Source organism: Lithobates pipiens, unplaced genomic scaffold (assembly GCF_037356315.1).
Source record: "Lithobates pipiens isolate NorthernLeopardFrog02 unplaced genomic scaffold, aLitPip1_a1.2 Scaffold_3, whole genome shotgun sequence".
Taxonomy (NCBI): domain Eukaryota; kingdom Metazoa; phylum Chordata; class Amphibia; order Anura; family Ranidae; genus Lithobates; species Lithobates pipiens.
In genome coordinates, this window is record NW_027507790.1 from 144,831,490 (window position 1) to 144,845,416 (window position 13,927).

The 13,927-nt window shown below is 41.0% G+C and overlaps 1 protein-coding gene across 1 annotated transcript in view; it reads right to left on the reverse strand.

Annotated features, from left to right (window-relative positions):
• The window catches only part of LOC143940699 (uncharacterized), a 191,727-nt gene that overhangs the window by 63,078 nt on the left and 114,722 nt on the right, over positions 1-13,927 (reverse strand). Inside the window, exons 10-11 of the mRNA XM_077462345.1 lie at positions 8,938-9,168; positions 147-305 (exon numbers count right to left, since the gene is read on the reverse strand). Coding sequence (XP_077318471.1) covers positions 147-305; positions 8,938-9,168 — 390 coding nt within the window. The remainder of the gene's footprint in view (positions 1-146; positions 306-8,937; positions 9,169-13,927) is intronic.

Genomic DNA, 13,927 nt, shown 5'->3' on the forward strand with positions numbered 1-13,927 from the left:
GTTTGACTCTGAAAGCTCCTAAGACTTCAGTGCAGCTGTTTATAATAATAGTTTTCCTTCACACATAACAGCTAGCAGATCCATTTTAAAGCACTATACAGCGAAGAGATGATTGAATCATTGTACTGGAGTAATGGGGAGGATACCTGTTGCATTGCCATTAGCCTGGAATAATTGGCAGCTTTCACTAATGCTTCTGCAGCTCTCTTTGCCCGCTGCTGGGGAGCACCTTTGGGAAATGCTGGCAGTGCTGCAAGCACATTCTCCACAGTAAATTCCTGGCTCAGACAGCACTCGATTTTTGCCTGTAATGCAAACATAATAAAGTCAACTGGTGGAAACCAAGAACGCATCTTCTCTGATTACTTCAAATGCTTCACCAATAAAGCACAGGTGGAAAAAAGCTGAGTAAACAGACAGTATATGAGGAATTAGTATGTCATAAACATGAATGGAAACCAAAGCACTGACAATTTTGTTAGATAAATGTTTATGTCTCATACAATGCTTGCCCCATGCTGGATCGACCTACATAAAACAGATTGCACTGGTAGGAGATAAACCAAAATGTCAATTTTACAGCATACAATGCCTTGCAAAAGTATCCCCCCCCCCCCCCCGGCTTTTTTTTGTTGTTACATTACAGCCTTTAGTTAAATGTTTTCATATGAATTATATGTGATGGATCAGAACACAACAGTCTAAGTTGGTGAAGTAAAATTAGAAAAATAGGAAAAAAAATTAGAACAATATATACATAAAACGTATTTTTCAGAAATAAAGAACTGATAATTGCATGTGCGTATGTATTCACCCACTTTGTTCTAAAGCCCATAAAAAGCTCTGGTGCAACCAATTACCTCCACAAGTCACATAATTAGTGAAATGATGCCCACCTGTGTGCAATCTAAGTGTCACATGATCTGTCATTACATATACGCACCTTTTTGAAAGGCCTCAGAGGCTGCAACACCTAAGCAAGAGGCACCACTAACCAAACACTGCCATGAAGACCAAGGAACTCAACAAACAAGGGAAAATGTTGTTGAGAAGTACAAGCCAGGGTTAGGTTATAAAAAAAAAATATCAAAATCTTTCATGATCCCTAGGAGCACCATCAAATCTGTCATAACCAAATGGAAAGAACATGGCACAACAGCAAACCCGCCCAGAGATGGCCGCATACCAAAACTCATGGACCAGGCAAGGAGGGCATTAGTCATAGAGGGAGCACTGAGACCTAGGGTAACCCTGGAAGAGCTACAAAGTTCCACAGCAGAGACTGGAGTACAGTATCTGTACATAGGACGACAATAAACCGTATGCTCCCCAGAGTTGGGCTTTATGTCAGAGTGCCCAGAAGAAAGCCATTACTGTCAGCAGAAAACAAAATGGCACGTTTTGGGTTTGCAAAAAGGCATGTAGGAGACTCCCAAAATGTATGGAGGAAGCTGCTCTGGTCTGATGAGACTTAAATTTAAATTTTTGGCCATCAAAGAAAATGCTATGTCTGGCGAAAACCCAACACATCACCCATAGAACACCATTCCCACACTGAAACATGGTGGTGGCAGCATCATACTGTGGGAATGTTTTTCAGCACTTGGGACTGGGAAACTGGTCAGGGTTGAGGGAAAGATGGATGGTGCTAAATACAGGGATAATACAGGGAGCAAAACCTGTACCGCTGTGTGTGATTTGAGGCTAGGACGGAGGTTCACCTTCCAGCAGGCCAAGGACCCCAAACACTGCTAAAGCAACACTTGAGTGGTTTAAGGGGAAACATGTAAATGTGTTGGAATGACCTAGTCAAAGCCCAGACCTCAATCCAATAGAAAATCTGTGGTTAGACTTAAAGATTGCTGTTCACAAGCGCAAAATCCAACTTGAAGGAACTGGAGCAGTTTTGCAAGGAGGAATGGGCAAAAATCCCAGTGGTAAGATGTGGCAAGCTCACAGAAACTTATCCAAAGTGACATGGAGCTGTGATAGCTGCAAAAGTGGCTCTACAAAGTATTGACTTTAGGCTAGGTTCACATTGCAGCGATGCGGGAACGCCGCGAATCCGCGGCGGGTTACCGCATCGCTTACCTCCCGGCGGCAGTTCACACTGCCCTATGCGAACTGCTGGGAGTGTCAGTGAAACGTTAATGACACCACCAGATCAGTTCTCATATCGCAGTGCGATCTGCAAACTCGGACAGGAATTGGATCGCATGGTGTGAACACCCATGCGATCTGATTCTGCTGCGGACCAGAAAAAGGGTCCTGTGCGAGTTTGGGCCGTGTGCGATGCGAATTCAGCCATACTATCTGTATGGCTGAACTCACATCGCACAGAGATCAGATGTGATTTGCACTGCAGTGCGGTGCGAATCACATACGGTTCTCATAACCGCTGCAGTGTGAACCCAGCCTTAGGGGGGTGAATAGTTATGCACAATGACTGCTCTTTTGTCCTATTTGTTGCTTCAAAATAAATAATAAAAAAAATCTTCAAAGTTGTGGGCATGTTCTGTAAATTAAATGATACAAATCCTCAAACAATCCATGTTAAATTCCAGGTTGCGAGGCAACAAAACACAAAAAATGCCAAGGGGGGTGAATACTTTTGCAAGGCACTTTATGTAAGTGTTGTCATATTCTGAACACTTCTGAATGATTTCTAAATTGTGACTTTTTGCATGCATAAAGCTGGCTTATGCATTATTGCTGCTCAATCAGGCAGTTCCTATAATGAAAATATAGTTTCAAACAGTAAAAAAAATACAGTTTAATATACAACTCCAATAAAAAAAAAAAAAGAAGTTGGGATGCTGTGTAAAATTGACATTAAAAATAGAATGCAATAATTAGCAAATCTCATAAACCCATATTTTAATCACAATAAAAAAGGAAAACATATCAAATGTTTAAACTGAAAAAAAAAAGTAAAATTTTAAGAAAAAAAGTAATTGATGGCAGCAACAAAAGCTCAACAAAGATCTCAAAAAGCTGGGTCAGGGCAATGTCTACCACACTGCAGCATCCCCTCTTATTTAACAATACTCTTAAATGTCTGGGAAGACCAGCCGCTGAAGAGGAACGTTGTCCCGGTATCTTCTCATGTAGGATTCTAGCTGCGCAACAGTCCTGGGTCTTTGTTGTATTTTTTATTTCAAGATGCAACAAATTTGTTCAACTGGTGAAAGGTCTGGACTACAGGCATGCCAGTTAGGCACCCGGACTCTTCTACTATGAAGCCATGCTGTTGTCATACATGCAGTATGCTGTTAGAATTGTCCTCCTGAAATATCCAAGGCCTGCCCTTGGGAGCATATGCTGCTCTAAAATCTGGATATGTATATCAGCATTTACTGTGCCTTTCCCATTCCATATGCACTAATGCACCCACATACCATCAGAGATGCAGGCTTTTTATACTGAGCTCTGATAACAAGCCGGATGGTCCCTCTTTTCTTTAGTCCGGAAGGTCAGGAGCTCAGGATTGACAAAAAAAAAAAGAATGTCAAATTTGCTTAGTTTGACTCACAGAACAGTTTTTCACTTTGCAACAGACCATTTTAAGTGAGCTTTGGTCCAAAGAAAATGACTGCCTTTCTGGATCATAGTCAGATGTTTTTTTTCTGTGCATGACTTATTTTTAATAAACAGTTAGTTTCAAAATTTTCTTCCAGCCTTTTCCTCTTAGTTTCGGACATGACAGCGATCACTGCGCCCAATGACAGGGAGCAGTAGAACCTTGTTTACATAGGCATCTCCCTGTTCTGCCGCTCCATGACAGGATCGTGGGACACCGGCGGACAGAGTCCGCAGGTACCGCGGGCACGGTCATGGAGCATGCTGCGGATGTGCACCCACAATGCCGCTTCATAAAAGGGGACGTACTTGTACGCCCATTTACACAGCCGTGCCATTGTGCTGATGTATATAGTCATGCACTGGTCGGCAAACGGTTAAGGCTAGCACAACACAGCAACTCGAAACCCAAAAATACAAATATGGAATAACAAAGAGAAAAAAATGCAGTCTTGTTGCTTAGAGATGCAGAAAACTAGGAATATAGCCACTGAATTTGACTGGACCCCAGAGTTATACCAAGTGATGCCAGTAGGTCAGAATATTATATACAAACTGAAATGGACACAGATAGCAGACCCCGAATACCTCCAATCAGATGTGAGAGGTCAGTGATTTTCATTATAAGCTAATTTGTCACAGCAGGCTCAAAATAACAGTGTTTACAGAAGGTTAACTTGTACAGTGGTGTGAAAAAGTGTTTGCCCCCTTCCTCATTTCCTGTTCCTTTGCATGTTTGTCACACTTAAGTGTTTCGGAACATCAAACCAATTTAAACAATAGTCAAGGACAACACAAGTAAACACAAAATGCAATTTGTAAATTAAGGTGTTTATTATTAAAGGTGAAAAAAAATCCAAACCATCATGGCCCTGTGTGAAAAAGTGATTGCCCCCCTTGTTAAAACATACTATAACTGTGGTTGTCCACACCTGAGTTCAATTTCTCTAGCCACACCCAGGCCTGATTATTGCCACACCTGTTCACAATCAAGGCATCACTTAAATAGGAGCAGCTTGACACAGTAAGGTCCACCAGAAGATCCTTAAAAGCTACACATCATGCCGAGACCCAAAGAAATTCAGGAACAATTGAGAAAGAAAGTAATTGAGATCTATCAGTCTGGAAAGGGTTATAAAGCCATTTCCAAAGCTTTGGGAATCCAGCGAACCACAGTGAGAGCCATTATCCACAAATGGCGAAGACATGGAACAGTGGTGAACCTTCCCAGGAGTGGCCGGCCGCCCAAAATTACCCCAAGAGCGCAGCGACGACTCATCCAAGAGGTCACAAAAGACCCCACAACAACGTCCAAGGAACTGCAGGCCTCACTTTCCTCAGTTAAGGTCAGCGTTCATGCCTCCACCATCAGGAAAAGACTGGGCAAAAATGGCCTGCATGGCAGAGTTCCAAGGAGAAAACCACTGCTGAGCAAAAAGAACATCAAAGCTCGTCTCAATTTCTCCACAACACATCTTGATGATCCCCAAGACTTTTGGGACAACATTCTGTGGACCGATGAGACAAAAGTGGAACTCTTTGGAAGGTGTGTGTCCAAGTATATCTGGCGTAGAAGGAACACTGCATTTCATAAAAAGAACATTATACCAACAGTAAAATATGGTGGTGGTAGTGTGATGGTCTGGGGCTGTTTTGCTGCTTCAGGACCTGGAAGACTTGCCGTGATAAAAGGAACTATGAATTCTGCGGTCTACCAAGAGATCCTGAAGGAGAATGTCCGACCATCTGTTCGTGTACTCAAGCTGAAACAAACTTGGGTTCTGCAGCAGGACAATGATCCTAAACACACCAGCAAGTCCACCACTGAATGGCTGAAGAAAAACAAAATGAAGACTTTGGAGTGGCCTAGCCAAAGTCCTGACCTGAATCCTATTGAGATGTTGTGGTATGACCTTAAAAAGGCCGTTCATGCTCGAAAACCCTCTAATGTAACTGAATTAGGACAATTCTGCAAAGATGAGTGGGCCAAAATTCCTCCAGGACGCTGTAAAAGCCTCATTGCACGTTATCGCAAACGCTTGGTTGCAGTTGTTGCTGCTAAGGGTGGCCCAACCAGTTATTAGGTTTAGGGGGCAATCACTTTTTCACACAGGGCCATGATGGTTTGGATTTTTTTTCACCTTTAATAATAAACACCTTAATTTACAAATTGCATTTTGTGTTTACTTGTGTTGTCCTTGACTATTGTTTAAATTGGTTTGATGTTCCGAAACACTTAAGTGTGACAAACATGCAAAGGAACAGGAAATGAGGAAGGGGGCAAACACTTTTTCACACCACTGTATATATACGGTAGCTGTCATTATTCCTAAATGAACAGTTAATAATTTTCACTAGGCATGGCACAGTGGTTGCGTTTGGGCTGTTTGCAGTTCTGACTGAATCCCTGTAAACTAGCATTATTGCACGATGTAACATTTTTATTAACAGTGGTCTATGTGAGAATTTGGGGAGCTGGGTGATCTCCTTAAAAAGAAACAAGCAAATGGTTAAGATAAATCATGTGTTAATACCTTCCTCTTAGCCAAGTGTAAAGCTAGCATAGGCTGTTTTTTTTTTTGTTCACCCAGAATTCCTTTATCCATACAAACGAGGAGGATCCACTAGTGACGGGCAAAGAAAAAAATCGGACTGTGCAAGTAACATGACCAGCCAGAATATATCGAAAAAGAGGCAAGTATAAAGAAAATGGATAGCTTGTTCCACCGTTCAACAAGCTGCCAGAGCCATGGCAGCCACTGCTCTATGCTTGGAGCAGAAACGTGAAATGTGTCAACAGCTGTCATGTGATCGCTCTTGTTCTTGGTGTTAGAGTCGGCATGGGACCAGGGTTGCCAACTTTAAGGCTGGGTTCACACTTATGCGAATTGGATGCAGGTTTCCCCGCATTCAATTCGCATGACAGGAGACTGTGCCTGGCTCTCTATCTGTCTCTATCTATCTCTCACTGTACAGGGGTCCTGTGCGTCTTTGGCTCTGTTTCAGGCCCTAAGTCAGGCAAACATTCGGGCCCAATTCTTGCCTGAAATGGAGAACAGGGATGCACCAGGCCCCTGCTGTGAGCCGTATCTGTGAACCCAGCCTGAGTAAATGTACAGTTTTTTAAATCCGTAATTTTTCCATCTGTGCACTAATGTCCATTACGGACATGCAGTATGCATATCCATAATGGACATTCATGGACAGATGCAAAAATTATGGATTTTACAGACTGTTCGTAAATCTACTGAAAGTTGGCAACCCTGCATTGGACAGATGCTGCAGCCAAGAGCTGAGTACAGATTTTTTTTCTTATATACATCTCCTTTAAGCTAGCTTTATCTGAGCTTTATCTGAGAACTTTTTAAAATAAACTGGTCAGTGACTATACAACCAAAACATCTATACAGGTACTTGGTGGAAAAGTACTGAGTAGATTCTATGTCCAAGTTTGGCTGCTTACACTGCAATTCTAGGATAGAAATCCACTGCTTTTTTTTTTTTTAGCAGCTGTATGTAAAATAAAGGAATCCGATTCTTTCTTTAACAGCATATTAAGCAATCCAGTAAGGAATAGCTGACTACATCTTGTTTGCAGACTAAAACCATACCATGCATGTGTTGGTTCAATAGTTAAACATCAGTTTTGGGCAGACCTAGTCTTTAATCATTTTATTGGAAGTGAGGACTCTTTCTATCATAAAAATCAAACACACACATAATCTCATCCACCATACTTGTTTGTGCTACAAGCAAACTAAAGTCGTGATTCAAGTTCAAAGAAGATGCATAAATAAGCTTTGAACTAAAAAACCATTACAGATTAAATGGGAGAATATTCCCCTCCGATTGCATTAATTTGCTATGCTACAATTCATAAGATAAAGATTTAAAAAGACTTCTAAGCTATTTCAGATACCTGCAGGAAATCTAAAATTGTGTTTATTTACATTACAGTAAGCCATAAAAAAATGAGCAATAATTAAATTAGTAAATAAAAAAAAGTACCAGAAGTCATCAGACTTGGTTTTAACCACTTCCATTCACAAAATCCAGCATTCCTCTCCTACATGTAAAAGTTATAATTTTTTTGCTAGAAAATTACTCAGAATCCTCAAACGTGTATATTTTTTTTAGCAGAGACCCTAGTGAATAAAATGGCGGTCATAGCAATTTTTTATGTCACACAGTATTTCCGCAGCAATTTTTCAATCGCGATTTTTAAAAATAATAATGCATTTTCATGAATTTAAAAAAACAAAACAACAAAAAAAAGTTAAGTTAGCCCATTTTTTTTGTATAATGTGAAGGATGTTAGCCAAGTAAATAGATGCCTAACATGTCACACTTTAAAATTGCGCACACTTGTGGAATGTCAGCAAACTTTGGTACTTAAAAATCTCCATAGGCTACGCTTTAAAAAAAAAATTTACAGGTTACCAGTTTAGAGTTACAGAGGAGGTCTTGTGCTAAATTATTGCTCTTGCTCTAATGTTCACGGCGAATCCTCATATCTGTGGTTTGAACGTCGTTTACATATGTAGGCGCGACGTATGTATGCATTCGCAGGAACGGGGGCGTTGAATTTTTTTTTTTTGTGATCACTTTTATTCCTACTACAAGGAATGTAAACATCCCTTGTAATAGGAATAGCGCATGACAGGTCTTCTTTATGGAGAGATGCAGGGTCTATATATCTCTCCTCCAGGCTGCAAAGCCTTAGATAAAAAACAAAACAAACAAACAAAAAAAACAAATCTCAGGTCTTCCAGCCAAATACATAGCAGTGTTTACAACTGTTGGGGCCGGACGCGACGTCATAACGCCGCGTCCGGCCTCTGAGAGTCATAGAGATGAAATATGGTCCTTGGTCAGCTCTATGCTAAACTTCCACGGATTCCTTTTCCAGCGGAGCTGGTAGAAGCACCGGAGGGCGACGGGAGGGGAGACGTCCCCTCCCACCGCCTACAAAAACAACCCAGCGGCTAAACCACCGATATGATTGTTTTTACGGTGCAGGGAATCGCCGGCTGAAAAAGATGATATCTGAACGATGCCTGTAGCTGCTTGAAAAAGTGGGAGTTTGCTGAAGAAATTTCTCATCGGACATTCAAACAAATGTGTGATCAAAAATTACAGATGCCCCACTACATTTCACTGGAAACAAAATACCTGTACCCAACATTGCCAGTACTGACAGGAATCATCAATAAATGCAGCATGTCTATGAAAAGGCAACTTCTGCAGTGAATCAGAGAAACAATACAAAGACATAAATGAAAAGTTGTTTATATCCCTTCCAGCAACAATATGCTTTGTGTAATGATGATATATGACAAATGATATGTGTCTACTCACCCAAGGTGCAGATGGTACAACAAGTGTCATTGTGAGCAAATCTCGGCAACATTCCTCCAAGGACTGATTACATCTTGTCAAATGATTTATTAACCTGGAATACACAACAGTCGGCAGTATATGATGAGCCGACTCTGGAGGCTGTGTTCCTGGGGCTAAAATATGGCACAGCGTTTGCCTTGTAGCATGCAGGTGTCTGAACAATGTGCTAAGTTTTCCTTCAAGAGCACTCTGATGGAAAAAAAGAAAATTTCAAAAAGGTTAACTAATATATAATCAGACATCTATACTAAAACATAAGGGCGTGCAACTACTTTGTATTAATATTTGTAATTTTAAAAAAAGTAATGTATAAATCAAAGAAATAGAATCACACAATATTTAGCAACTTCATATGATTAAAATGTTGTGCTGCATCCTAGAATGGTCTTTTATTGTGGTTTCAGTTGGTCTCCAAGCTGAAAAATTAAGATGTACCGCATGTTATCTGCATTCTGCTATTAATTCAATAAGAGGTTTGGATGTTGACCTACATGTTGCATATCTAGGGTCTACAGTAATCATTTGTTAAAAAAAAAAAAAAAAAAAAAAAAACATGATTTGTGAAAACAAAGCGTTTTCAAAATTTTTTCTCAGTTAACGACATTTTAGTTGCAGGAGATTCCTGAACTATGATTTGCATCTTCTGGGAAAACCAGTGAGCCAATCACACAAGCAGGAAATGATGTTTCTGTTTATGTTTATGCGGCTAGCCATATTGCATTGCATTTTTAGAAAGTTACAGCAGCTGCAGATTGAAAAGGAAAGGTATTTTTCAATAACATTCAATTACAATAGGACTTGTGTTGCAATTGTATACACTATATTATTCTTTCTTTATTTGCTATTTTTCCCCCACGAAAGTGGAGTTACCCTTTAACTGCTTCCGGACCGCCCACTGCATATTTACTGCGGCAGGGCAGCCTGGCTGCGTGAAACAACGTACCTGTATGTTGTTGTCCCCTCTGGGGCGCGTGCACGTGCCATTGGCAAACCCACTCCTGCTGTGATTGGACTCAGCGGGAGCCAATCAGCGGGTTGGGTGGTTGCTGGAGAGGAAGAATGGCGGTCTGCCTATGTAAACATTCTGTCAGAGAGGAAGAGAGAGATCTTGTGTTCCTGCTAATCAGGAACACAGATTTCTCTCTTCCTCCAGTTAAAACCATCCCCCACACAATTAGATATCACTCCCCCTAGGAGCACACTTAACCCCAACCCTGCCAGTGTCTTTTATACAATGACAGTGCTTTTTTTTTTTAAGCACTGATCACTGCATTAGTGTCACTGGTCCCCAAAAAGTGTCTCTTAGTGTCCAATTTGTCCGCCGCAATGTTGCAGTCCCAATAAAAATTTCTGATCGCCATTACTAGTTAAAAAAAAGAAAAAGGAAAAAAAAAAAAGCGAAAAGAAAAAAAAATGTCATAATTCTATCCCGTAGTTTGAAGTCACAATAACTTTAGTGCAAATCAATCAATATACGCTTATTGGGATTTTTTTTACCAAAAATATATAGAAGAATACATATTGGCCTAAATTGATGAAGAAATTTGATTTTTTACATTTTTAGTTGAATGTGTTTTATAGCAGAAAGTAAAAAATATTGTTATGAGGTTATGAAGGGGGTGAAACCTTCTGGGGCCGAAGTGGTAAAAGAGCAACTCTAAGCAAAGTGAACGGCTAATGCAGTTAAGCTTGCATAGTCATTTCATTTCCTTTATAATTACTGAACACTCAACTGACTATGACCTGCTAGAATTTACAACAATGCTCTATACACTGTCATCTTAAACCCTAAGCATCAGGGTTCTTTACTAAATGCAGCAATGCTACATGGCTTTGTCAAATGTGTCAGCAATGGTGAACAGTAATGTGTGCACCAAAAATTTGCCTTATGCCCTGTACACACGGCTGGAAATTCTGACGGAAAAGGTCAGATCGGATTATATTGTCGGAAAATCCGATCATGTGTGGGCTCTATCGGACTTGAGAGCAGGATCTAAAATTTTCAGACAAAAAAATCCGATTGGACTTTTTCCGATCGTTTGTAGAGAATTCCGTAGAGAAGATATTGGCTACTAGCCTCTACGTAGTCCCATCGTACGCAACGAATGTAACCACGTTCCGAACGATTGGATTTTCCGACAACTTTGTCCGACCGTGTGTATGCAACACCAGTTTCCGACAAAATCCGACGGATATTCTGGTTGGAATGCCCAACCGTGTGTACAAGGAATTATTCTTCCCCTTGATTCTCTGGGAAACAATATAAATTACTGTTAAAATTGACTTTTTTTTTATAGTTTCCATTTGACATAGGTGGTTAGACTCATCCTTACACAGGGCCAAACAATGGGTTGCTGTGCATTGCTATATTTATCAAAGGTCATGAATAATAGAATTAAAGACAACAGGCATAGTAAAATCTGTATTAACTACAGGTCTTCTGACAACTAACAAAGAGAAATGCTTGAAGGAATTAAAGAATCCTTCACACTCCAGGCATTGGCAGATCCTCTTTCAAAACATATGGAGTCAACAAGTAAAAGCAGCACAAACCTAGACAAAGTGAGTGACAAGAGGTAGGACTTCTGGCCTTTGAAATGAATACACACATTTTTGAAAATTTTTTTTTAAAGAGGACAAAAAAAAAGAAAAGACACAAAGCAAGTAAATAAACGTGACAATTAAAAAAAAAAAAAAAAAAAAAAAAAACAAGCAAAGACATCTCACCATCTTAACCTTCTGTTTATTTATTTTTTTAAACCAGTTGGGCAGCTTAAGAATTATAGAAAGGTCATAAATGTGATGCATTTGAAACATTTTAAATCCATTATTTAGGCAGAAAATGCTGTAATGTTTGCTGCTAAGAAGTATTTCAGGTCTATAAATAAAAAGAATCACAAACAATTATTTTACACAAAACATTGATTATTTGAATATGTGTGTCAGGAAGGCCATGCCATTTTAGAGAAAGGCGCATCTGTATAAGCGCAGGCTGGGTGGCTCATAGCCACACATCAGGCGTTACTATTGGGAGTGCATATGCACAAAGGTATGCGTGTGTTCGTGCACACAAAGTCATGAGTGCAGGTCTGTTGCTAATGTTGGTGCCAAATGGCTTATTTAACCACTTGCTTACTGGGCACTTAAACCCCCCCTCCTGCCCAGACCAATTTTCAGCTTTCAGCGCTGATGCACTTTGAATGACAATTGCGCGGCCATACAACACTGTACCCAAATGACATTTTTATCATTTTTTTCCCACAAATAGAGCTTTCTTTTGGTGGTATTTAATTACAGCTGGGAGTTTTATTTTTTGCTAAACAAACAAAAAAAGATGCAAAATAAAAAATCTAAAAAAAATCATGTTTAATAGTTTGTTATAAAATTTTGGAAACAGGTAATTTTTCTCCTTCATTGAAGTGCGCTGATGAGGCGGCACTGGTGGGCACTGATAGGCATAGTTAAGGCGGCACTAATAGGCACAGATAAGGTGGCACAGATAGGCACAGATAAGGCAGTACTGATTGGCACAGATAAGGCGGCACTGATGGGCACAGATAAGATTACACGGATGGGTGGCACTGATAGATGGGACTGATGGGCACTGATGGACACGGATATGTGGCACTGGGGTGCAGCACCGTTGTTGAGGCAGATTGTGGGCACTGATGGGTGGCACTGTGGGCACTGATGGGGGGCACTTTTTTATTACTGAGGTGGCACTGGCAGGGGGCAGGTGGGCACTAGTAAGCTGGCCGTGATCGGCTCTTTTTTTTCTCCTAGCGCTGTCAGCGTGAGGAGGAAAAATAGCCGATTACCGGCTCCGTTGTATCACATGATCAGCTGTCATTGGCTGACAGCTGATCACGTGGTAAGGGGTCGGGATCGACCCCTTGCTTCGATCCGTGATCAGGCGAGCCTCATAGACTCGTTGATCACAGAGCAGGGGGTGTGCAGGCCGCTCGTGCACGGGACGACATCAATAGACGTAGTCCCAGCAAAGTAGGTCCGCGCTGTAGCCGTCATTCGGCTATAGCGCGGATCCCTAGTGGTTAAACTGATAAGCTGCACATAGCCAGTGCTGTCTTGTTCACAGAATTACCTGTGATCTGTGACTTTAGGCCTGACTACCTGACACAGACCTGACTTGCCATGACCTTCTCCTGCTAACCAGCTGTATTGACCTCAACCTGGGATACACCTCTCATGCTTTACCAACTCTAGCCTGAGCCTCAACCTCACTTTTGTTGACATTATTATACCAATCTGCCTACCGGTTGCTGACCTGCCTGCCTTCACACCAGTTCTTATGTCTAGTCTACACATCTGCCTGAGCTCCACATCTGCTGCATCTGTCTGCCACCTGCTTGCTGACCTTGTAGTTGTCACTCCCTGCCATGGTGTTCCTGTTTGCCAGTGTGTTCATTCTCCTGTCCATCATCCTTTCAGGGAAAGTTACACACTACTGACAGTACCAGGTACCTCTGCCCTCCTATATCAGCATCCAGCAAACACTGCAAGGCACCCCCACCCCCCAAAAAAAGTATTCTAATATAAAAGACAAAAGGAGAGGGGGGGGGCAAAGCGGGTTGGGGAATACAATTTTATGATTACTATTCTATTATAAATCCTTATATACGGTGGCTACTTTAGGTTTCTGTCTTAAGGGTTTTTCTTTTACTTTATTTTAATCAAGTGATCTGGCCAGTAAAACCCTTCCTGTCCTAGGGTGACTCTTCTATCTATGGAGAAGCAACAGAGGCACCCTTGGACAGCAGCAGCAAGGGTATTAACAGATAGACTAGTAGATTTAGATGGCCATTATATACCGTAAGAAGCCCTATTAAAGCTAACAATTTTTAAACAGTCACAGAAAGAGTTTTTTTCTCTCCCCCCCCCCACCATTTTCTTACATTCTTAAAGCAAAGGACACAGAAGAGAGGTGAGC